Source organism: Chiroxiphia lanceolata, chromosome 1, assembly GCF_009829145.1.
Source record: "Chiroxiphia lanceolata isolate bChiLan1 chromosome 1, bChiLan1.pri, whole genome shotgun sequence".
Classification (NCBI taxonomy): domain Eukaryota; kingdom Metazoa; phylum Chordata; class Aves; order Passeriformes; family Pipridae; genus Chiroxiphia; species Chiroxiphia lanceolata.
The window spans coordinates 155,102,191-155,125,960 of record NC_045637.1 but is presented as its reverse complement, the minus strand read 5'-3'; the positions used below and the strand labels follow the sequence as shown (position 1 = coordinate 155,125,960).

General features: G+C 51.3%; 1 protein-coding gene across 1 annotated transcript in view; it reads right to left on the bottom strand.

Annotated features, from left to right (window-relative positions):
• Positions 1 to 9,381: 9,381 nt before the first annotated feature.
• The window catches only part of PTH1R (parathyroid hormone 1 receptor), a 105,796-nt gene continuing 91,407 nt past the window's right edge, over positions 9,382 to 23,770 (bottom strand). The window contains exons 8-13 of the mRNA XM_032681460.1: positions 22,761 to 22,821; positions 21,261 to 21,327; positions 18,115 to 18,209; positions 15,105 to 15,246; positions 13,367 to 13,408; positions 9,382 to 12,355 (exon numbers count right to left, since the gene is read on the bottom strand). Of these exons, the coding sequence (XP_032537351.1) occupies positions 11,993 to 12,355; positions 13,367 to 13,408; positions 15,105 to 15,246; positions 18,115 to 18,209; positions 21,261 to 21,327; positions 22,761 to 22,821 (770 nt within the window). The 3' untranslated portion in view covers positions 9,382 to 11,992. The remainder of the gene's footprint in view (positions 12,356 to 13,366; positions 13,409 to 15,104; positions 15,247 to 18,114; positions 18,210 to 21,260; positions 21,328 to 22,760; positions 22,822 to 23,770) is intronic.

Below are 23,770 nucleotides of genomic sequence, written 5' to 3'. Positions count from 1 at the left end.
CCAGCTGAGTGCCCAGGGGTTGGCACACCCCTGTCCCAGCAGGAATTCTGTGCTCACACGACCTCATGCTGGGTTTGGAAGTCATCAAACACCACCCCCCCCCCCTCCAGGGGTTCCCACCACAACAGATTTCTCTGGCAGGTGGTGGCACAACTTTGCCACTCAATCAGCAGGGAAAACACCAGAAACCAGGAATAAAAATGCCTCAGAGCCCCAGGGAAAGCAGCTGGGGTGGAGGAGAAACTGCTGGGCAGCTTTGACGTTCAAAAATGAGAGTCCTCAGCTCAGGGAAGGGAATGATCCATCATGGAGCAGCTTTAAATTCCAAGCTGAAGCAGCAACAGCAGGACTAAATAACTCCAGGAAATACATTATATATAAAATATATATATATTATATATATACATATATTTACATATGTATATAAATATATATAAAAATATATAATATATAAAATCTAAATAAATCTAAATAAGTATATATATATAAAATATAAATTTATTATATATATATATATAAATAAATGAAATACTGAGCTTTGGGTCAAGGAAATTTTCTCTGATTTTTCCAACACAGAAATCATGGAATCATGGAATGGTTTGGGTTGGAAAAAAGCTTAAGGATCATCCCATCCACCCCCTGTCATGGGCAGGGACACCTTCCACTAGCCCAGGTTACTCCAACTTGGCCTTGGACACTTCCAGGGATCCAAGGGCAGCCACAGCTTCTCTGGAAAATCCAGTCCAGTCCCTCCAAACCCTCACAGCCAAGAATTCCTTCCCAATCTTCCACCTAACCCTGCCCTCCAATTTTATAGACTCTGAATTGTTGATCCCCTTTTATAGACACTGGATCATTGATCCCATTTTATAGATGTGACTCTGGATCATTGATCCCATTTTATAGATGTGACTCTGGATCATTGATCCCACTTTATAGACTCTGGATTGTTGATCCAATTTTATAAATGTGTCCCTGTATTATTGATTCTCTGATTCCACGATTCTCTGATTCCATGATTCCACAATTCCACGATTCCCTCAGCCCACCCAGGCACAAACCAGCTCTGCAATCCACCTGCTGCTCTGGATAAATCATCCCCCATCCCTGCCTCCAACAGCCTCCCCCAGAACGTGTCTGCAGCACAGAAAATCCAGCTGTCAGCACTTTGGCACATGTCAATCCTTCCCTGCTCCGAGGGGGAATTTGCTTCCAAACACGCGGAGTTTGGATTTCATCCGGATTTTCTTGCTCAGGGTTTGGCTGCTCGGATGTTCCCTGTTTTCCACGGGCAGATGAAGGTTCTTCAGCAGAGTTAATGTTCCTTGTTAATCCTTGTGGCATTCGGTGGAGCACGGGGAGATGGAAAATTCCTTGCCAAGGGTTTGTTCTTCGACAGAGAAATGAAGAGACTTGGAAGTGCTGTTTGCTCAGCCACGGAATACTGAGAATTCTGCTTCTCAGGGGGGGAAAAAAATCCATGTTTTTATGTCAGTCTGGATCACAGAATGGCTTGGGTTGGGAGGGATCTTAAGGATCACCCAGTGCCACCCCCTGCCATGGGCAGAGACACCTCCCAGTATCCCAGGATGCTTCAACCTGGCCTTGGACACTCCCAGGGATGGGGCAGCCACAGCTTCTCTGGCAAATCCATTCCAGTCCCTCTCCACCCTCACCATAACAAATCCCTTTCTTTTGTCCAGCCTGAACCTCCCCTGTTTTAGTTTAAAACAAGTTTCAAGTTAAGTTTGGCCTTAACTCTGCCCAAGCCCAGCATGGACGACTTCAGCCCCGGTTTCCCAGGTTGGAACGACCAACCCCGTGGAAAACGGTTCCTTGGGGTGATGCAGTTCAGGAAATCTGAGCCTTCCCCTCGTCTCCCGTCAGGACTGAGTGTTTCCCACCTCACTTTGCTCAGCCTTCCCTGGAGGAAAAGGCTGCAGGAGGTCTCTGTGACCCTGCTCCCCGATCTCAGCCGGGGAAAGAGGGAGAAAACTGCAGGTTAAAAATAAAACAGCGGCAAAACCAGACAAACTGACCGAGTCACCCTTTTGTCCCCGCCTTGCCCCAAAGCTCTGTTGTTGCCAGGAGGCTGCAGGGGCTGTTTTGGAGGATGTTCTCGTGCCACTGATCCCCTCCTGGTGTCGGTGTCACGAGGGGCTCCTGGTTCCCTTCCCAGCAGCAGCGGGATCCCTTCAGCCAGCACGGCCCAAACGGTGCCCAGGGTTTCCCTGGCAGGGACTGGAGCTGGGCCCGGGAATGAAATGTGGCTGAAACGTGATCCCAGTGAAACGTGGCTGGGAGAGAACCTTTCCACGGTGTCACCCCACTGCTCAGACCGCTCAGGGCTTCCCGGAATTCTCTGGAATTCACCCCTCCCGTTGTAGCCCTTCCTCTCACTTTTAGCCACCCCACAACGAAACGGCTTCAGAACCCACCACTAAACACTTCATTTTTGTTATACATGAGGCCCAAATTGGTGGGGGCTTTTTCTTTACTTCACAGGAGAGATTTGGGGCCCTTCTGTCCCTTTGCTCTGTGCTGGAATCTGTGCCTGCGAGGTGTGATGGGAGTGGGATCCAAAAGGACCCATTCGAGGTCCTGGGGGTTTGTAGAGCAGTGGGATTCACATCCAAACAGCCCTGAAACCTTGAGGAGAAGGACCTGGAGGGGCTGGTGGAGCAAAAACTGGGTGTGAACCGGCCTTTGGAGCTGCAACCCAAAAATCCCCCGTGCCCTGGGCTGACCCCACAGCAGGGCAGGGGGGGATTCTGCCCCTCTGCCCCCTCAGCTGAGACCCCCCTGCAGAGCTGCTCCAGCCCTGGGAACAGCAGCAGGAGGACGTGGAGCTGCTGGAGAGAGTCCAGAGGAGGCCCCAGAGCTGCTGCCAGGGCTGGAGCCCCTCTGCTCTGGAGCCAGGCTGGGAGAGCTGGGGGGGTTCCCCTGGAGAAGAGAAGGCTCCAGGGAGAGCTGAGAGCCCCTTGCAGGGCCTGAAGGGGCTCCAGGAGAGCTGGAGAGGGACTGGGGACAAGGGATGGAGGGACAGGACACAGGGAATGGCTTCAAGCTATTCCAGGAGGATAAACTTAGATGGGATATTGGGAAGGAATTGTTGGCTGGGAGGGTTTGGAGGGACTGGACTGGATTTCCCAGAGAAGCTGTGGCTGCCCCTGGATCCCTGGAAGTGTCCAAGGCCTGGTTGGAGCAACGTGGGCTGGTGGAAGGTGTCCCTGCCCACGGTAGGGGGTGGCACTGGATGAGCTTTGAGGTCCCTTCCAGCCCAACCCATTCTGGGATTCCCTGATTCAGAAGCTGTTGGAGCTAAACTAGGATTAAGGAGAAGGATGTCAGCAGGGGAATTAAAATGTCTCCACGAGCTGCTTCCCAACAGGAAGCCTGGATTGGAGCTGCCCAAGTTTGTTCCTGCTGCTCCTGAAAAAGCATCAGCTCAAGCAGGTTTTTAAGCCACCCAATGCTGGATCTTCCCAAAGGATTTCCAGAGATGGCTCAATCCCATTTTTCTGTCTCCTCAGTGAACTGCAGGAGCTCATGGAGCCCCTTCCTCCCAAACCCAGAGGAACACCCAACCCACATCCCTCTGTGTCCCTGGTGGATTTTTGGGGCTCTGAGCCCTGTGGACAGGAAAAGACACAGGAGAAGCATTCCAGGAGAATCAAGGAAGGTTTGTTTTTATTGGAATTCCCTTTTACATGCACCTGTGGTTTGCCACGTTCCTTTGGTCCCTACAGAAGGCAGGGGTGGGGGATGTGAACCAAGCCCTGCCTGAGCACACACACAGGGCAGGGCCTGGAACACACGGGAGGAAATCACAGTTCCAGCCTTTCATTTTGGGAATTTGTCCCTCTCCTGAAGTGGGACAAGCTCTTAAACCCCACTTGGTGACAGGGGGGCAAACCCACCCCCGGCTGCTCTCCCGGGGTGGAGAAAGGAGCCAATATCCTGAAAATAACCCCTGGGAACGGCTGAGTCCTTTTCCCAATGCCCAGATCCCACCAGTTCTGGTGCCCACCATGGCTGGGCCCCCCTGAAGCTGCTGGGATGAAGGGATGGGTTTTAGCAGCAGGTTTGTCTCCTCAGCTCACACACAAAGCACTTGGGAACACGGGGTGGGACTGGGGCTGGGATTGGGGATGCCTTTGGCTGTGCCTGTCCTTCCTCTTCTGCCACCAACAGACTTCCCTCTCCCACCAGCTCCGCCTCCCACAACCTGTCCTTCCAAATATCTCCCAACAAATGGCTCATTCCAGGGTGGGGCTGGAGCCCCCTCTCTGTGGGAGGTGTCCCTGCCTGGGGAAGAAGTTGGGACTGAATGGGATTTATGGTCCCTTCCCAACCCAAACCATCCCAGGATTCTATAATTCCTCCTTTCCTGCAGCTCTCAAGGGAGAATAATTTAATTCAGACAGAGGCAAAAGAGAAGATAAAGCTTGGCCTGGCTGGAAAGGCTCAGGCCCAGGTTTAGGAGGGGTCCTGGCTGTTGGAATGCTCTGGTTTAAACAGATGCAGCTTCTCTGGTGAGGTCATTGCTCTGTCTCCTGTTTTGGGCACCCCTGCCTGGAGGACACCCTTCCCTTCAGTCCTTTCCAGTGCCCATTGCAGCTCTATTTCAGTGGATGTAACCCCAGGCATTTTGGAAACCCGGCTCACACTAATCCCACCCATCCCAAACATTTTAATCCCGTGCCTTTTTCTGGCCAAGTGTCTCTCACCTCCTAAATCCCCACTGCTCCCAATACAAAACGATGTTGTCACTCCTGGAGCATTTCAGGAGAGGAAACTGCCCCTCAGACCATCTCCCACCTCTGGATCTCTGTTTTGGGCTCCTGCCGTGCTCTTGATCCAAAGGAAAAAGCCACCCTGAAATCCCAGGAAGGTTTTGGGGACGAGGAGTTGATTTATTTAAATTTATTTCAATCGCTGCCCTTTTCCTGTGCGGAATTTACAGGTGAAACCCACTCCATGGAAATCCACAGACATTTATTTATCTGGGGCTTGATTTTCCCGGGGTCAGGATTTCATCCCAAACGGATGCACATTCCGGGTTCTCAAGATGAGTTTGTTCTAATTTACCACTTTTTTTTCAGGTGAGATAAAAGGGAAAAGTGCCAGTGGGGGTGAAGGAGAAGAGAAAGTTGTAGTGACACTGTTACACCCTCCCATTTGCTGACTCAAGACTCCCCTAATCAGGAGAAATCCTAATTAGGCAATAATTGATCTGCCTGAAAAGCAGCAGGTTTATGAGGTTCCCTCATCACCCCTGATCATCTGGGGCAGCTCTTCCACAACTTCTCCTCTTGTTCCTGGGCCCTGCCAAACCCTCAGCTCATTTCCAGCCCTTCCCTGCCCCAAAGTCCTGGAAATCTGTTCTGAAGGAGGACAAAGCTCATCGGGCTAATCATGGAATTAGGGAATTGGTTGGATTGGAAAAGACCTCCGGGATTAGCAGCTCCAACCTGGACCAAGATGCAGGAACTGCACGAGCAGGTGAGATTATGGAATGACCCAGGAATATTGAATGGGGAACCAGAGAAAGGGAAGGTTGTGGCAGCTCTGCAGGTCAAACTGACTCGAGATCTTTGAGTTCAGCTGGAGGATGAAATCCTGGGCCAAGGTTTGCAAACCTTTCCCTGCTCCTGGGAAAGGTTTCACAGGAACCTGCTTTGATATTTCTTTTAATGCTCCCCCCCGTGATGCTTCCCCCCCCCCTTTGTCTCCCAAATCCTGGCCAAATGTTGGTGTTGTTTTGAAGTTTGGGTGGGGTGGGACTGGCTGGAGGCAGTGGGAAAACTTGGTGGGTCTGGGTTCACATGGAAGAAGGAGAGAAAAGAGGGGAGGGAAAGGATGAGGGAAGGGAAGGGAGAAGGGAAGGGAAAGAAAGGAGAAGAAAAGAAGAAGAAAAGGAAAGGAAAGGGGGGAAAGAAAGGGGAAGAAAAGGAATGGAAAAGGACAGAGGAATAAAAGGAATGGAGAAGAAAAGGGGAGGAAAAGGGAAGGGGAAGGAAAGGGGAAGAAAAGGGAAGGGGAGGGGAAGGAAAGGGGAAGGAAAGGGGAAGAAAAGGAAAGGGAAAGGGAAGGAAAGGAATGGAGAAGGAAAGGGAAAGAAAAGGAATGGGGAAGAAAAGGGGAAGAAAAGGAAAGGGGAAGAAAAGGGGAAGAAAAGGAAAGGGGAAGAAAAGGAATGGGGAAGGAAAGGGGAAGAAAAGGAATGGGGAAGGAATGGGGAAGAAAAGGAATGGGGAAGAAAAGGAATGGGGAAGGAAAGGGGAAGAAAAGGAATGGGGAAGGAAAGGGGAAGAAAAGGAATGGGGAAGGAAAGGGGAAGAAAAGGAATGGGGAAGAAAAGGAATGGGGAAGAAAAGGAATGGAGAAGAAAAGGAAAGGGGAAGAAAAGGAAAGGGGAAGAAAAGGAAAGGGGAAGAAAAGGAATGGGGAAGAAAAGGAATGGAGAAAAAAGGAATGGAGAAGGAAAGGGGAAGAAATGGAATGGGGAAGAAAAGGGGAAGAAAAGGAAAGGGGAAGAAAAGGAATGGGGAAGGAATGGGGAAGAAAAGGAATGGGGAAGGAATGGGGAAGAAAAGGAATGGGGAAGAAAAGGAATGGGGAAGAAAAGGAATGGGGAAGAAAAGGAATGGAGAAGGAAAGGGGAAGAAAAGGAATGGGGAAGGAATGGGGAAGAAAAGGAATGGGGAAGAAAAGGAATGAGGAAGAAAAGGAATGGGGAAGGAAAGGGGAAGAAAAGGAATGGGGAAGAAAAGGAAAGGAAAATCCCTGGCAATCCCTGGCAAAGTGCTGTAGTGTGTGGCAGTGGCAGAGGAGGCTGATCTGGGCAGGAGTGGTTCCTGTGCCAGTTGATGCCCTGGCCAGGAGTAATTCCTGTGCCAGCTGGAGCCCTGGGTGCTGGGAGGGAGCCCAGCCCAGCCTGGCAGTATCTCCTCAGTGTTTCTCAGCAGCAGCTGAAGCTGTGCCCGTGCCATGGGGCACATCCCACCTGAGCTGACTCAGTTCCCTGTGTGCCCACCAGTACCAACCAGGGCTGGGGGAAAGGCAGGGGGTGTTTTCCTTGCTCTCTGTGCCCTTTGCTTCCCCTCCCAGCCCGAAGGTTGTCAGAGAAGTGAAGAAAGAGGGGATGTGAGCCACGATTTCCCACGACAGGTTGGTTTGCACCAAACTCAGGGGCACCAAGGGGTGGAAAAAACCAACATCCACCAACAAGAACACCTGGAAAGGCTTCACAGATTCCTAAACATCTCACTCCTCAAGTGATTCCTCTCATTTCATGCAATCCTGTCTCAGGTGAGAGCCACTGACCCCAGTGGGAGGATCAGGAGTGTCAGGGGATTCACTGATCCCTCTGCTCATCCATCAGTCTTGAAGCTTTTGAGGTGGAAAGTGCAGAAAAATCAGTCAGTGGGGGGAAAAAAAAAAAAGGAGAACCCAACCTATAAATGAGGTTTCTTAACTTTTTGATCCGTCAGAACCCGAAGTGAAAAGTTTTAATCCAGATATTGAGTTTGACAAGACAGTAAACAGGAAGAAAAATTTGGAGATCTTCCCTCTTCGTGTGTGTTTTTATAGTTTAAAAAGTGGGAAATTCTTCCCAGCGCCATGGATGTTCCGTGACCTTCAGCTGATTGCCCATAAACAGATAAACAGAGCCAATCCCTGGCTGAAGAATTGGATTTTGGGAGACCTTTGTGAACTCTTGGCTCCAAAATGTATCAGACAAGAGGCAGCAGAGCTGAGGAATGGTGGGGAATAGGACAAGACATGATCTCATCTGAACCAAGACCAAGCAGGGGAGAGGAGGTGTAAAAACATTTGTCTGCAAAGCAGAAAGGACCAAACTGCTGCCAAAAGTCCTCCTGAAGAAATAAAAGGCTGAGGAGGATCTGAGAGCTCTGTACCCCTCTGGAAAAGAGGGAGATCAAGGGGAAAGGACTCGGGAGGAACAGGAGGTTGTGGTGCTGTGGGTGGGAGGCAAAAGGAGATGAACTCTCCAGGGTGGGATTCCCATCCAATTCCCAACAACTTGGCGGGGCTGGAGAAGGGGACACTCATCCAAAAGATGGGCAGGGAGATTCCATGAATCCATGAGTTCTGTGCCAGCCCAGCAGGCCTGGAGAGGTGGGAGGGACTGCAGGACTCCTGGGTAATGCCAGGGGTTCTGCAGGGTGAGAGGAAAAGGGGCACAAATCCGACACCAGGGAGGAGGGGAACTGGGAAAATCCAGGCCAGCAGCTCCTCTGCACCTTTGCCTCCTCCTTGGGATGAACCTGAGGAAATCTTTTTACCTGTCTTTGCCAGGCTCAGGGAAGGTGTCCCTGCCCATGGATGAGATGGCCTTTAAGGTCCCTTCCAACCCAAACCATTCCAGGCTGATGATTCCATGACATGTTTGCTGCTCCCCACCCCCAAGGCCACGTGTTCTCTCTGCTCCAGGATCCCACGTTGGATCCAACCCGGGATGGGCACAAACCCTGAGGTGGCTGCAGGGTTTGGTCATCGGCTGAATGGTGAAAATCCATCCAAAACTCTCCGTGTTTCTGCTTCCTGAGGCCTTTTGGGAAATCAGAGGGGAGAGGAACTGTCCCCCCAGGTGCACCCAGTCCTTTGGATGGGAAGAAACTCTCCTTGAGGAACGTCCTCAGCTCCTGGTGACAGAGGGAGGGAAGGGGCTGCTCTGAACCCAAAGGCTCCTCCTTCCAGAGCAAATCCCAGCCATGAATTGGGGTTTATTCTCTGTTTTGAGACACCACAGATCTGATTTTTTCCTCACTAAAATCAGGGAAGGATGACCTTGGATGTCTAGTTGATAGTCCTGATCCAAACCCTCAAATCAGGAGTTTGGGATCAGCCCAGGAATGGCAGGAACAGGCTTTGACAAACGTATTCTGCTGAGCCTGGATGTCACTTTTCCCCTTGGTTTGGTATCAGCACTCCCTCAATTTTTGCAGGAATATTGTTTATTCACATAACCCCCTCCACTCCCCCCCAAAAATCTATTATTCATGATTTGCAATTAAAAAAGGCTTAAAATAAATTATTTCTTCCTCTGTACATCCCTTGTGCCTGTAAATTTATCTGTGTCCAACAGGAGTTTTTAGACATTTATTCTGAATAACCCAGTGCCAAACCCATTGCAGCGAGGGCTGGGTTTGATGAGGGTGTTGTATTTGTTTATAAATAATTTCATGGCTTTTGCTAATTCCTTGAGCTGTGCTGAGTGATTGTCAAACATGTTCTTAATCCTGAGTTCTCAGTGACAAACACAAGCAAACACTGAGTCACTGCTTGGAGGTTTTTTGGTCTTTTTTTTCTTTGTTCTGGCGGTGAAATGATAACCATTTTTTTTTTTTTGAGTGAGTGAGAAAAAACCGGGAAGGGCAGAATGGGAGAGCATAAAAAGAGATCAGTCGTTGAAAATTTACATTTCAACAGCTGCCATTTGGTGGGAAATGGCTGTGATGGGATTTGACTCCTTTAAACCTTGTGAAACAGGACAAGAAGATCACAAATTAATCCTGGTTTTTAAAGAGCTCTTTGACAGGACGAGGGGAAGCAACCTCCAGCTGTGCCAGGGGAGGGTCAGGTAGGACATCAGCTGGAATTTCTCCCTGGAAAGGGTGGTGAGGCCTTGGCAGGGGCTGCCCAGGGAGGTTTGGAGTGCCCACCCCTGGAGGTGTCCCAGAAAGGCCTGGCCGTGGCACTCAGTGCTCTGGGCTGGGGGACAAGGTGGGCATCGGGCACAGGGAGGACTCGGGGACCTTGGAGGGCTTTTCCAACCCCAATGATTCCATGGTTCCACGATTTATGACCTGCTCAGCCCCCACCTCCCCCAGCAGGTCTGAATCCCGAGCTCAGAGATGTCCAGGGGAGGAGGTTTCCCCCTTGATTTCCCTGGGCTTTGCTCAGGCCCAAGTTGGGAGGTTGTTGAAGGAGCTGTGGGACACAGGTCAAGATCCCAGCTCCTCTTCCTACCTTCTTTCAGAGTTTGGGGGAAGTCAGCCCTTCATTTCCCTCTGCAGACCAGCTGTTTGCATGGACTGGATGCACCTCAGGAGTTCTGGTTGATGTGACCCAACAATTATATCACAGGACCAGAATAGAGAGAGCAGGTTCTCCCATTTTCCTCACCTTCCCACACTTCCCCAATACCTCTTTCCTATTCCATTGGAGTAAAAGGGGCCAAAATGCTTCAGTTCCCAGAATCCTGCCAAGAAGGAAAGGGAGAAATGAGGACAAAAAGCCCCCTGAGGAGCTGAGTCTTGGACTGGAGCAAAGGAATGGTGATGGTGGGACAGAGGCTGGAAAGAGGGGCCGGGTTGGCTCAGCAGAACTTGCTGCAGTGGGAATTTTGGTGGCTGTTCCTAATTTCTCCCTCCTGCCCAGTTCTGCATCACGGCTGGGAACAGGCAGAGCCCCTTCCCTGGAGGATCAGCCCCAGCACAACTCACTGGTGGCCAACAGGACTTCAGCCCTTCATTGCTGCTGGAGATCCACCAGAGAACAACCTCTGGGGACACTCGGCCAAAGCACCAACGAGGGAAACTCTACCCAGGGACAAAACCCTCCTGGTCTCCCTCTCCCAAAGGAAGGAGACATTTCCTTGTGCCATTCCCTTTGGAGGCACCCACAGTAGGATCTCCTCATCTCAGCATCTCCAGGCAAAGACAATGCCTTTGGTTGGAGTTGACCCCAACTGAAAGTGTGACCTGGTGTCCAGTTGTGTGGGATCAAAACACAAAGAACAGGGAAGCTCAGAAGAAGGTGACCACCCAGGAGCAATCCCTGTGCTTTTATCCATCAAGATGTGCCTCTGGATGTCATGAAGGTGGGTTTATCTGGCTGTATCCCACAGTTTGTTCTTCTGGGGGATACAGGCAGAAGGCTGATGGAGTCTTTCTCCTCAGGAGGGTTTGGACCAGTTGTCCAGAGAAGCTGTGGCTACCCCATCCCTGAAAGTGTTCCAGGCCAGGGTGGAGCAACCTGGGAGAGTGGAAGGTCTCCCTGCCCATGGCAGGGGGTGGCACTGGATGATCTTTAATGTCCCTTCCAACCCAAAGCATCCTGGGATTTTATGCTTCAGTGGATTGGGATTTTCAGGGAACAGAATGAGGGGCAATTTAGAGGTTTAAAAACGAAGTGAAGCTTCTTTCCATGAGCTCCCCAAAAACGGAGGGCTGAGTTAGGTCCCCTCTGAACTGATTTTAGCCACAACCCCCTCCCCCCATCTATGAATTCCCTGCCCTTGGAAGGCCCCTCTCCATCTCTGCTGCGTCTGGAAGAACGGAAACGTCGCGTATTCTGAGAACCACATTTTCCATCCTGAATTCCCACCGGTTCCTGCCTTGCCACCGGGACTCGGGGAGAGGAAGGAGAGTTTTCTGCCTGGATCCTGCAGCCCTGAGCTGCGAACCCTCCCCAGCCCCGAGGAGCACTTTGCCGAGGAGATTCCCCGAGGGAAGGACGACGCGCGACGGGTTGGAGGGAGCAGGACCTTGGGCCGAGTGCCCACCCTGGGGGTGGTGCCAGGCAGGCCCTGTGGGCAGAGGGCAAACCAGACTGAAGGGGGGGTGCCCAGGGTAGATGCACCCCCTCGAGGTGATGGCACTGCACCCCCCCTGCGAGCCCCCGGGGAGCCTCCCGTCCTCCTCGGCCGCCCGCGCTCTCTGAGAGCTCCGAGGGCCCCCGGGGTGCTTCCCAGCCCTCCCTGGGCAGCTCCCGGTGTCTCTGTGGTCCCGGGAGCACCAGGGACACTGGTGGATCACTGAGTCCAGGGCTGGGATCCACCTTGGTGGCCCCGCTTGTTTCTCCCACATAACTTAACCTCCGGTTCCGCGGAACAGGGAAACTCCATGGAAACCCTCGGCGTTCCACCCGCGGCCCCATGTTCCGTCACCCACTAAATGCTCTCCAGGAACCTTCTCCCATCCTCTGGCTTCTTTTCTTGCTTGTTTTCCCCCTCCTCCCTTTACATCACTGTCTCTCTCTCCTCCTCCACGAGCGCCGTGGGTCTGTCCCCGTCGTAAAGGCCGGAGCCGTTGAGATATTCCTCGTCCTTGTTGTACTGCTCCGGCCCGGAGGAGGGCATGGAATTCTCGGAAATGGAGCCGTTTTTCACGTAACCTGGCAAATTCCGGTGTCCGTTGAGGGTCCCTGGGATAAGTCTCGTGTTGAGATGGAGGGCAAGCGCTCCTCTTGTGGCTACATTTGTGATGCTGGTGTGGGACACCATTGGTCCATAGCTGTAGGTCGTGCTCCCACTTCGTGCTTTCCTTTTAAAGTCAAGGGCTAAAGTCCACCTGCTCCATGACTTCTTGATTTCTGCTTGGACCTGGGGGAAAAGGCAGGGAAAAAACAAGCGTGAGAGGGAGGAGAGAGGGGCAGGAAGGAGGGGGTGGGAAACTCCAGGGGGGGAGTTGGGCTTTGATGATCCTTGTGGGTCCCTTCCAGCTCAGGAGAGTCAGTGATTCTATGGGATTGGAAGGAACAGCAAATTCACCTTAAATCCCCCCTTTCCACATGGAATATTTGGCGCTGGGAAGCTTGAGTGGCTGGAAACATCTGGCTGAAAATGGGAGTGAACTCTGTCCAAGAGCAAACCCAGGAGAGAATCCCCTCATGTACCACGAAATCAAGGAAAAATGGGATGAACAACCTCCAGAGGCACCTGAGTGCCCAGAAATTCCTCTAGGAAGGAGTTAACTATTTTAGAATTAATCTATTACTTTAGACTGAGACTACTTCAGACTGAATCTAAACCAGATGGCTAAAGCTGGGATGAGATGAATTCCCCTCGTGGTACAGATTTTGCCTTGTTTTAATCTTCATATTTGAAGTTATGTTTCCCCTTAAAATCTCCAAATTTAGGACAAACCAGCTTTGTGCCAGTCCATGAAAGTCCTTTCCCATCTAGTTCCTTAATCTGCAGCAATGGAGGGAATTAATGGAAATGAAGAAATCAAAGGATATTGCTCTGGAAATAGGAAAAAAAAAGGGTCAAAAGGCCCTGAACAATCCAAAGAGTTTTCTGGTCAGGCAGCTACTCCATCAATCCACTTTTCTTCCTGCCACAGAGCTGAACTTGAGCAGCACTAACCAGCCCTGGTGCTGGGAAATGATAACCCCCCCACATTTTGATGTCCATTAGGTACTTCCAGCAGGTCATTTTTAGGGACATATTGACCTGGGTGTCTCAGACCAACAAAAGTGGGGCCTGAGAGACTTTGGGAGTGCCAAACAGGGCTGGGGCACTCTAAGGAGTGAGGAGGTGCTGATGTTCATCCACCTGTGTGTGGAACTGTCCTAAAAGGGGAGGGGAATCCCGAGGATGTCGGTGACTTACCTCTCCATTGCAAAAACAGTATATGATGGCAACAAAAAATCCCTGAAAGGAAGAAAAACCAACGTGTTAGTGGGGATTTGGCTGCGTGGGAGCTTCTCTTTCCTGCTCTTTTCACTCCCAGGTTCCTCTGGAAGGAGCAACACTCAGCATTTGCTGTGTAGAATTGGCACAGTAGACCTGGGGGTCCTGGGGGACAGGGAGGACACGGGGTATAGGGGTGGGGTGCATTGGGAAGAGCGTTCCCAGCAGTCAGGGAGGGGATCCTGCCCCTCTGCTCAGCCCTGGTGGGGCCCATCTGGATGCTGTGTCCAGTTTGGGCTCCTCAGCACAGCAGGGACAGGGAGCTCCTGGAAAATAATTCTCCTGTGGAGGTGCTGAAGGGATGGAGCATCTCTGGGAGCAGGAAAGGCTGAGGGAGTTGGGGCTGTTCAGCCTCCAGAGGGGACACCGAGAAGGGACCTCCCCAGTGTCCGTCAGGGGCTGCAGGGAGGGGGCAGAGGATGGACCAGACTCTGCTGGGGGGGCCCAGCAGTGGCACAGCAGGAACGGGCAGGAACTGATGCCCGGGAAGTTCCACCTGGCCACGAGGAAGAACTTGTTCCTGTGCGGTGACCGAGCACTGAACAGATTGTCCAGGCAGGGGGTGGAGTCTCCTCCCTGGGGATATTCCAGAACCATCAGGACACAATCCTGTGCCACGTGCTCTGGGATGGCCCTGCTGGGGCAGGGAGGTGGCACCAGATGCCCCGCTGTGGTCCCTCCTGGGACCCTGTGACCCTCTGGGCCATGGTTTAGTGAGCAGGGCTATTTTTGGATCTTCTGCAGGGCTTCTGGGATGGTGTGGGAGGGGGCTGGGAACACAGGGAGTTCTGCCTCGCTGAAGGTGTTTAGGAACTTCCTGGATGTAATTCCCAGTGTTTTATGTGTGGCTGATGCTCCTGGAGGGTGGAAGATGGTCCTGAGGGGACTTTGCCAGCTCTGGCTGTGACTGGAGCAGAACTGGCTGAGTGAGACCAGCGAAGGAATCCAGCTGGGAGCAAACCCCCCACTCCTTTGGGTTGGCCAACACTTCCCCCAGCTCTTGCTGAGTGTTTTATCCCATCCAACAGGAACTGTGGAAGCACAGGAATGCAAGTTTGGGCTCCATCTCCCTGACAGTTTCTCTGGACCCTCTGTCCACCTTTCATCATCCACTCTGGTCACCCATGACCACAGGAGAGCCAAAAGTCAACCTCTCAGTGATGACCAAACGCTGCTCTCTTGCAGAGTTGCTGATTCCTGCTGCTGTGTCTTCCATAGGACCATTCCTAAAACTAAACCTCCCCTTTTTCCAAGAACTGAGGAATCCACTCAGCACTTGGGGCAGGGAAATTGGAAGGTAATTTGAAACAACATCTCTGTGGATCTCCACCAGCTTGTGTCTCACCTGGGTCTAAAGGGGTTTATTCTGTGGGGCAAAGTTACCTTTCAACAGGACCATTTTTTTTGTTGGACACACTGAGCCTTTATAAATACAAATAACATAAATAGCATGCTTTGAAAAGAGAAAATATTTTCAAATATTTTATAATCTTTATATTATAAAGATGATGATAATATTTACATTATAAAATTATATCTATTCAAATACTGTCAATCACTGTGTATTGTAAAAGCAGCTCTGCTTCTAGAGACAACTTTCATTCCCATTTCCCCCTTCTTCCCATGGTTTCCCCCCATAATTCCCCAGTGCCAGTACCTGGAAAGAGTTGAACAGCATTTCATAGTGCATTTGAACTTGCCAAAGAATCCCTGACACATCTGTGTATGGCATAGCCATGAAAACAATATAGTGAACTCCAAACAGAGGCATAAGGACGAGGGTAGATTTCAGCAGCTTCCTGTGGGGACAGGAAAAGAGAGGGGATTAGTGGAGGGGGGGAACATGAGCCCTGGTTAGGCTTGGACAGCTCCTGTTCCCACGGGAATTGGGGCCGCCTGGAATTTCAAGCTGTTGCTTCTCTTATGGCTCGTGAGACAACCCCTGTCCTGATGGGCCACCTCAACCCCCTCCCAGGGGATGATGCTGAAGGTGAAGGCACAGAAGGGTCTTTTCCAGCCTCAGACTTTCTCCAGGATCATGGGTGGAGGGTGGGAGGGTGGCTGGAAAGGAATGTGTGCTGCTCTTCCAGCCCTCAGCCCTGATTGGGATCAAATCCTTGTTCATAAAGGATGTTCTCCTTCACCCTCAGCCCCTGACTGGCATCAAATCCTTGTCCCTAAAGGATGTTCTCCTTCACCCTCAGCCCCTGACTGGCATCAAATCCTTGTCCAGAAAGGATGTTCTCCTTCTCCTCAGCCCCTGACTGGCATCAAATCCTTGCCCATAAAGGATGTTCTCCTTCCCCTCAGTCCCTGACTGGAATTAAATTCTGGTCCCTAAAGGATGTTCTCCTTCCTCTCAGCCCCTGACTGGCATTAAATCCTTGTCCATAAAGGATGTTCTCCTTCATTTTATACCTGGACATGGTCCTACACAACCTGCAGGAGGTTGAGCAGGGAGGGTTGGACTGGATGATCTCCAGAGGGCACCTCCAATCCCAATTTTCCTGCTTGTTGAGGCACACCATGGACATCCCCCCTGGGTCAGTGGCAGGGCTGGTGGAGAGGGAAGTGCATTTGGGAGCAGAGTTATTCCAGCTATCCGAGGGAAGAGGACAGTGCCCTGTGGGGTTGGAAGGTGGACATCCTCAGGAGGTGCTCTGGGCTGCAAGATCACTTGGAAAACCTCCTGCTAAAGAAGCAGCTGAATCTCAGCACGTGCTGGGGACGGGGGGGAGGCTCCACACAACCCAAGCACTTGGCTGGGTTTGTTCCTTGGGGAATCAGTGACATTAATTGAAGGGTTGAACCCTCTGCCAAGAGTTCCAGCAGGTCACCAGGAGCAGCAATTCTTGACAGGGGTAAACACCCCCCCCCCAGAAAGGGCTGGTAGGGCCTCTGTCCAGCAACTGCAAACCCCCGAGGGAACTGGACACTTCCGAAGGAGAAAGCCTCATCCAAACCATGATTAACAGCGACTTTCAGCCAGGGAGAAGTAAATAAACAGATAAATCAGAGCCCTGACAGGGCAGCAAAAAAAAATAAAAAAATAAAAAAATGGAGAGGTGTTTTCCTGCCAAAATGTCCTTTCCTGCCTCCAAGGAAACGTGAGGGGTTCGGAGGGGGAGGCGGCGGCAACGAGCTCATGGTTTGCAGCCCCCCATCACTCTGCTCCCCCCCCTTTCCATGGGTCATGTTGGTCAGTCCTGGATGTTCTGGGAAGCCCTGGGAGCTCTCGAGCACCAGAGGCGTCTCAGCAATCTGTTTGTTCCGTCTGGTTTTGACCACGCTGCAAATAAACCCAAATTATCAGGAGAGCAGAGCTGGCGGAACACGGGAAAACACAACGCAACAAACAAGGGAACACCAGCAAAGAGGCAGGAATGTCTTTGTCATCTCAGCAAAGGCACCAAAAACCTGCTGAAGGGCAGATTTAACAGACAGACCAAATTTCACAAAGCACAGGAGGGAAATAAATGGAAATGAGGCAACGGGTACACGTTTTAGGGGCTGCAACAACATAAAAAAGGCTTTAATTTCTGCACTCTTGGCTCAAGAGCAGCACAGTCACTTCTACACCAGCTGAAGAGCTTGAATTCCTCTCTAACCTACAAGGCAGGTCCTCCAGGTTGGGCTGGAGGGGCTGAGGAGGTGTTTAAGCTGTTGACTCGTTCTGCAGCACCAGACTTGGGGGACAACATCCTCCCCACCCTGTTTGAGGTGGCTGCAGACCCCGGGAACTGCTCACCCCGGGCTTCCTCTGAAGCTTTGTCCTCACTCCAAAAACTGCAGATGATCCAGGTTACTTTTGTTGGGAACCATGGATGGAACTGCCTTTGCTAGTCTGGATTCCAAACCGAGTTTGACAGCAGTACAGGTGGTTGGCGAGGCTGATATGTTCCTACCACCATCTAAAATTTAACTTTATAGCTACACTTTTCCTCAATTAAAGGTGTAGCCAGAGGTTGAACAGTCACCTGTACAGCACAGAATCAGTCCGTGGAGGTGACAGAATTACCCTCACAAAATGTTCCAGTCTTTTTTTGTTCACAGAGTGCGAGATGAGAGTTTTCCCGACAAGCTTGGGGAAAATAACGTATCGAGACTCCAAGAACATCACAGAAAATGTTAATACAATGAGCTTTTTCTTTTCTTTATCTGAGAGGTGACCAAAAAAAAAAAAAAATCAGCTACCCATGTGGCGTTTCACTAGTCACTAAATAAAGTCTTGACGCTAAAAATACATCTTTAGCAAAAAAAAGAAAAAAATAATAAATCCTCTGAAAATATCAGCAAAACCACTAAATCTGATAGAAGAATTACATTCTGCAAAAACTCCTGAGAAATATCAGTCACAAATCTGAATTATAACCCCCTGAACCACAGTAACTGCACAGGGAGCAGACAGAGGGTGTGTGCAAAGGGGAAACAGGGAAAATTAGTTTGCTTAAAGGAAAATTAATTTACTTAAAGGAAAATTAGTTTACTTAAAGGAAAATACGGAAAATCAACTCTAAAATTCACATTCCTCTTACACCGTATGACCAGATCCCACTTTTTTCTCCCCCCGAGGGAAACAAGCTTGGCAAATGTCAATAGTGTCAGTTAATTAGTTAATTAATCCCTTTCTAGCATGGATTTTGCAGTGGAGAGGCCCCAGGACCCACCTGTACTGTTGTCTCGAGTCGCACCTCCCCGCGTTCGTCTCCCGTAGTTTGGTGGCGAGAACTCTGATAATATTGATAAAAAGAATAAAATTTACCTGCAAGGACAAAAAGAAAAACAAAAAAGAAAACAACAAAGAAAGGAGAGCTGTTAAAAAACACACATCCAGGTGGTGGCAGAGGTTTAGTTGGTTCGTTCCCCCGGGGGAGTCGAGGCAGTGGCTGTGGAGGAAGGAAGGGATGAATTTCCCGGGAATGACCTGTTTGGCAGGATTTTATCAGGGTTTACCCTCGGGAGAGAGAAAGGAACGACTTTCTCTGACAAGGGGAGGACATCTCACGTGGAAAACCCCCAAATCTGAGCCAGCCAGCCCAGCAGGCACCTGGAAACTGGGCAATTCCTGGGAAAAGACCCAAATGAAGTTATAATTTTCTCTCGCAGCCTGACTGAGATTCAAACCTTCCCAGGACACCAGGAGCATTAGTAGGATGCCTTTCCATGTTTCCACGTGGAAAATGAAAGGAGAACAAGCCAAATGCACTGTGATGGACACACAGAGTGGACCTGAGTGGAGGTGACAGATCAAGAGCAACGGGACTGTCAAACTTCTGCTGGGTTTCTCCCCCGGCTCTTCCCTGGAGAGGGGCTGGGTGTGGGTCACACCAGGGCAACCAGGGAGGAATATCTGCTTCTGATGCTGGGAGACACACCTACGACCCCAGCTCGTGGTTAACTGCCCAGCCAAGCTAATCCAGATGGTCACACCTTGGAATAGCTGCTCAGGGAGGTGGTGGGATCCCCGTCCCCAGAGGGATTTAAGAGCCCTGTGGAGGTGGCACTTGGGGACGTGCTCAGTGGTGGCCTTGGCAGTGCTGGGAATGGTTGGGCTCAACCTCGGAGAACTTCTCCAGCCTTAATGACCCCGTGAATCCAACCTTGCCCTCCAGGAACGTGCTCCTGGTGGCTCACATGGCAAAATTGAATGGCAAAACATCTCCTGGCTCCTTAAAGGAGACGAAAACCAGGTTGACATTCCAGAGATTTTCGGGTTTTTGGAGCTCTTCAGGGGCTGGTTGCCCTGGATTCCACCTGCAGCTGGCCCAGCCAACCCCCTTCATGGCACTGATGCAGCCCCACCGTGGGACTGCGCCGGGTGGATCCATGTTCCCGGGCAGTGCTGTGGTCTGGGAATTCCTCTGGAAGCTCCCAGCAGTCATTGGACCTCCCAGATGCCCCCGGAGCAGCGTTTCAAGGAACCAAAGAACCACACAGGCTTGGAATTTTGTGCCAGGAGGGATCATTTGTCACCCTCTGGTTTGATCTCTGGCACAGCCCAGCCCAGGAGACCTCCCTGTTTTCAGAGCAGATCTGGCTCTCCCGGGGTTTCCGTGACGGAGATCCCACCACAGCCCTTGGGAAGTCGTTCCAATGGATAATTATCCTCGCTGTTACAAGGAGTTCCCTGAGCTGCTGAATGAGCAGGGCCTGCTTTTGCCACAGCTTTGTCTCCTGGGGTTGGATTCCTTCGCCTTTAACGAGGTGCAAGTTCATTTTCGACAGAGTTCCCCTCTGGAAAAGAGGGAGGAAGCTCCTACCACACCCTTTCCCTTGAAGGGCCACCAGGAAAATTTCTCTCCTGTGTCTGTTTGACCATTTTGTGGGAATTTAACCCCCAGAGTTCCCTTTGGTTGGGATTTAGTGCCTGGCATGGGAGTTGTGAGGGAGGGATGGACAGACCCCCAGGCAGAGCCTGGGAGCAGATAATTCCTTTCCATTGGAAACCAATCCCAAAGGGAATAAAACCCCCCTGCAGGATTTATTTCTCATATGAGTGTTTTTGGCTTCAAAGGCTCCAAAGTGGGATCTTGTTCTGGCTAAATCAAAGATGTCCAACCTCACCACAATTAGAAGGGAAACTCCCCCGATTTCCTGAACCGTGCTAAATCTTAAAAGAAATCCAGGCAACAGAATAACATCAAAGCCAGGAGAGGAGAGAAGGATTTTAAGCCCCTCAGCCTCCAAATTCTCTGCAAGTACATCCAGCAAATGCACAACTCAGTGCAGCAACATCTGAGCAGCCAGTGAGGGAATTGAGAAAGCAAAGTGAACAAACTGAACCCACAGAAGTTAACCAGAAACAAGCCACAGAATCTGTTTGCAGCATAAATGGCTGCCTTTGCAAACAGCCTCCTGCAGCAGCAGCATTTGCCCAGGGCTCAGCCTCAACGGGGCTCTTTCTGCTCTGCTAATTGGGCTTTACATGAAATGCGAGGGGGTTGCTGGAATTCATCCCCTTGAACCATCTGAACTTGCTTCTCCATCCCACTGCTTCACTCCTGGTGACCATGCTGTGGGCTGGGGGGGATCCATTTCTTCCAAGGTGCAGAAGGAATCGGGGAGAATTTCCAGCAAAGGGAAGAAATTGAGCCCACCCCAACAAAACCCCAGACACCTCACTCACCTCAGTTCAAGTGGAATTGAGGAAATCTGGGAAAGCAGGTTCTCCACCCCATTGGGACGCTGCTCAGGCAAACACAAAACTGCCCCTTGTGCAGATAATCCCATTTTATAATGAGCTCTCTGGCTTTGGAGAGCTCAGCCCTGGGTCTGGAGAACATCCCTGCATCCTTTCTGTCCCCTCTGGCTCCTGGGAGGGGTTGGAATAACCCCCCCATCAGGTGTTCCATCACAGCTGGGATGGTTTAACTTCCCTCCCCACCTCGGAGGCTTCCCCAGCTTTTCATCAGCTCAGCAAAGATGAGTCTGGAACAATTTGATGACACTGAAACACTCCTGGAGAAAAGAGTTGCTCCAGCCCCCAGATTCCAGTTCTTCCCACTGGTGGTCAGAATGACCCCTGAGAGCTCCCAGTATGGTATGGCTTGGAAATACTGGTTTGAATGTTGGATTTTAGGGTCAGAAAGGTGGGATTTTTCTCTCCTGAGCAAAACTTGAAGCCTCTCAAAGCCCTGTGCTTTCAAACTGTCAGAATTCCAGGCAGGTCAAAAACAAGGTCCTTAAACTGGATATATAAAGACTCCACATTATTAAGGGTAGATTGTTGTTAATTATTAGAGCAGAGAATCCTGGCTCAGCTCTTCCCATCCCACCACAGGCACTGCCTCTCCTGCCAGGAGTGGGTACTCACCACGATAGCTGCCAGGATGGGCACCTGAATAATCCATTTTAAATTGCCAGCACTCAAGTCCCAACACCTGAGGAGAGATGGATGTTCTGTCAGGAAATCAGAGGGGATGGAGAGCAACGGATCCAGCGACTCCTGGGATAAATCCCCCCTGGCAGGGGGGGTTTCTCCAGAGCCTGGTGTGGTGGAAGGACCTTGGTGGGTTTGGAATGGCCCTTCTCCTGCTCCAAAGCCATGGCAAGGGGTGATTTGTGCTCTCCCTTCCTTTTCACAGTCAGGAAGACCTGCCCCCTCCAGGCAGGAACCAACCCTTTTCCACTTCTTCTTCACCTCCTTACCAGGAAAAAAACTGGAGTAATCCCCCTTTCCTGGCTCATGACTTAGGAACATGGAATCCCAGAATGGTTTGGGTTGGAAGGGACATTAAAGATCATTGAGTTCCACCCCCTGCCATGGGCAGGGACACCTTCCACTAGCCCAGGTTGCTCCAACCTGGCCTTGGACACTTCCAGGGATCCAGGGGCAGCCACAGCTTCTCTGAGAATCCTGTGCCAGGGCCTTCCCACCCTCCCAGCCAGGAATTCCTCCCTAAACTCTAATCTAAACATACTCTGTGTCTTTGAAGCCACTCCCTCTTGCCCTGTCACTACAGTTCCTGATGAAGTTCCTCTCCAGCTTCCTTGTAGGCCCCTTGGGGTCCTGGATCCCTGCTGTGTCCCTGCTGTGTCCCTGCTCCAGACAGGGGGCTTGGGCTGGCTGCCCTTTAAAGATCCCTTCCAACCCCAACCACCACCCTCTGATAACCCCTTGGAATGATTCCACGCACTTCAGCAGTTCTGCTAACCCATCCTGCCAAACCTGGAGCTGAAATCCCACTTGGAAAGCAGTGTCTTCCCAGGCAAAGCCATTTGGGATGTTTCCCGGGGACCCCCAGGCTCCTGGGGGCAGATGGTGGCATATGGAACCTGCTGTGTGGTCAGACCTGGGCTTTAGGGGGGGAAGGCTGGGTTGGATGGGGCCTGGGATAGTGGGAGGTGTCCCTGCCCATGGCAGGGGGTGGAACTGGATGAGCTTTAAGGTCCCTCCCAACCCAAATATTCTGGGATCCACATGTCCTGTGTGGAGGAGTTCCACCTTCACCCCCTCCCCAACACCAAACCTCCTTTGACTGTGCTGAACCTGCCGTGTCCCAAATCCCTTCCTGTTCATTCAGGACTTCAAAGACCTCGTCCCTGCCTAGCTGGGAAATGATCCCTCTTTTCCCCAGGGATAACAGCTGCAGGTGTTCCCATTTCATGGCAAATCACAGAGAACCAAGTGAAAGTTAGGAACCCTTATCCTTCCTTGCCACAACAACCCCACCCCCACTCCTCCCTCAAGAGTTCCATAACTCCAGAGTTGACTTCTGGCTTTGCCTGGTTCCTTTTTCCCTTGGAATTCACCCATGGGCCCCACAGAAGCTTCACAAGTGAAAGGAAGAGTAGAAAACCCAGCGGGACTTACTCTGTGTCGGCGAGAGTGGCTCTCACGCTGGCCCACGCTGTGACAAATACAGCTGGGAGGCCTGCAAGGAACACAGGGCAGGGGTCAGAAGGGGGATTTGACTCCCAAAATCCGGGTGGAGGGGGGTAGAGGAAGGGCACAAGAGCAGTTTTCCAATATTCAGGCTGGGAAAGGCTCACCCCTCACATCTAAGATCTGATCTGGGTCAGTTTTGGGCCCCTCAAGACAAGAAGGACAATCTGCCAAGGGGGTGTCTGGTGTGTGAAGGAAGTGTTTGGGAATTCTGTGTCTTGTCCTCACTGTTTTCTGTAGCCAGGGAAGATGCCTTGGAAGTGGGAATGGTGCAGAGTGGACTAAATAAGGTCTGGTGTGAGATGAGGGGTCAACACTGAGGAACATTCTCAGTTTTGGATCCCTCATATCAAGAAGGACATGGAGGGGCTGGAGTGTGTGCAGGGAAGGGAACAGAGCTGGGAAGGGGCTGGAGCAGCAGGAGCAGCTGAGGGAGCTGGGGGGGCTCAGCCTGGAGAAAAGGAGGCTTAGGGGGGACCTTCTGGCTCTGCAACTCCCTGACAGGAGGGGGGAGCCGGGGGGGAATCGGGCTCTGCTCCCAGGGAACAAGGGACAGGAAGAGAGGGAACAGCCTCAAATTGTGCCAGGGGAGGGTCAGGTTGGATATTGGGAAAATTCCCTCCTGGAAAGCGTTGTCAAACATTGGAATGGGCTGTCCAGGGCCGTGGTGGAGTCCCTATTCCTGGAGGGCTTTCAAAGCCCTGTAGATGTGACACTTGGGGACATGGTCAGTGGTGGCCTTGGCAGTGCTGGGGATGGTTGGACTGGATGGTCTTAAAGGTCCTTTCCAACCTAAACGATTCTGTGGTTCCTTGATCTCCATCCCAGCTCTCTCCTGTAGCCCACATGGTGAACAGCCAGTGGCAGGGAACGTTTTCTGGAAGGTAAATGCCATGGTTTGGACGCATCCACCTTACTGAATCCTCCTGCCTTTCCAA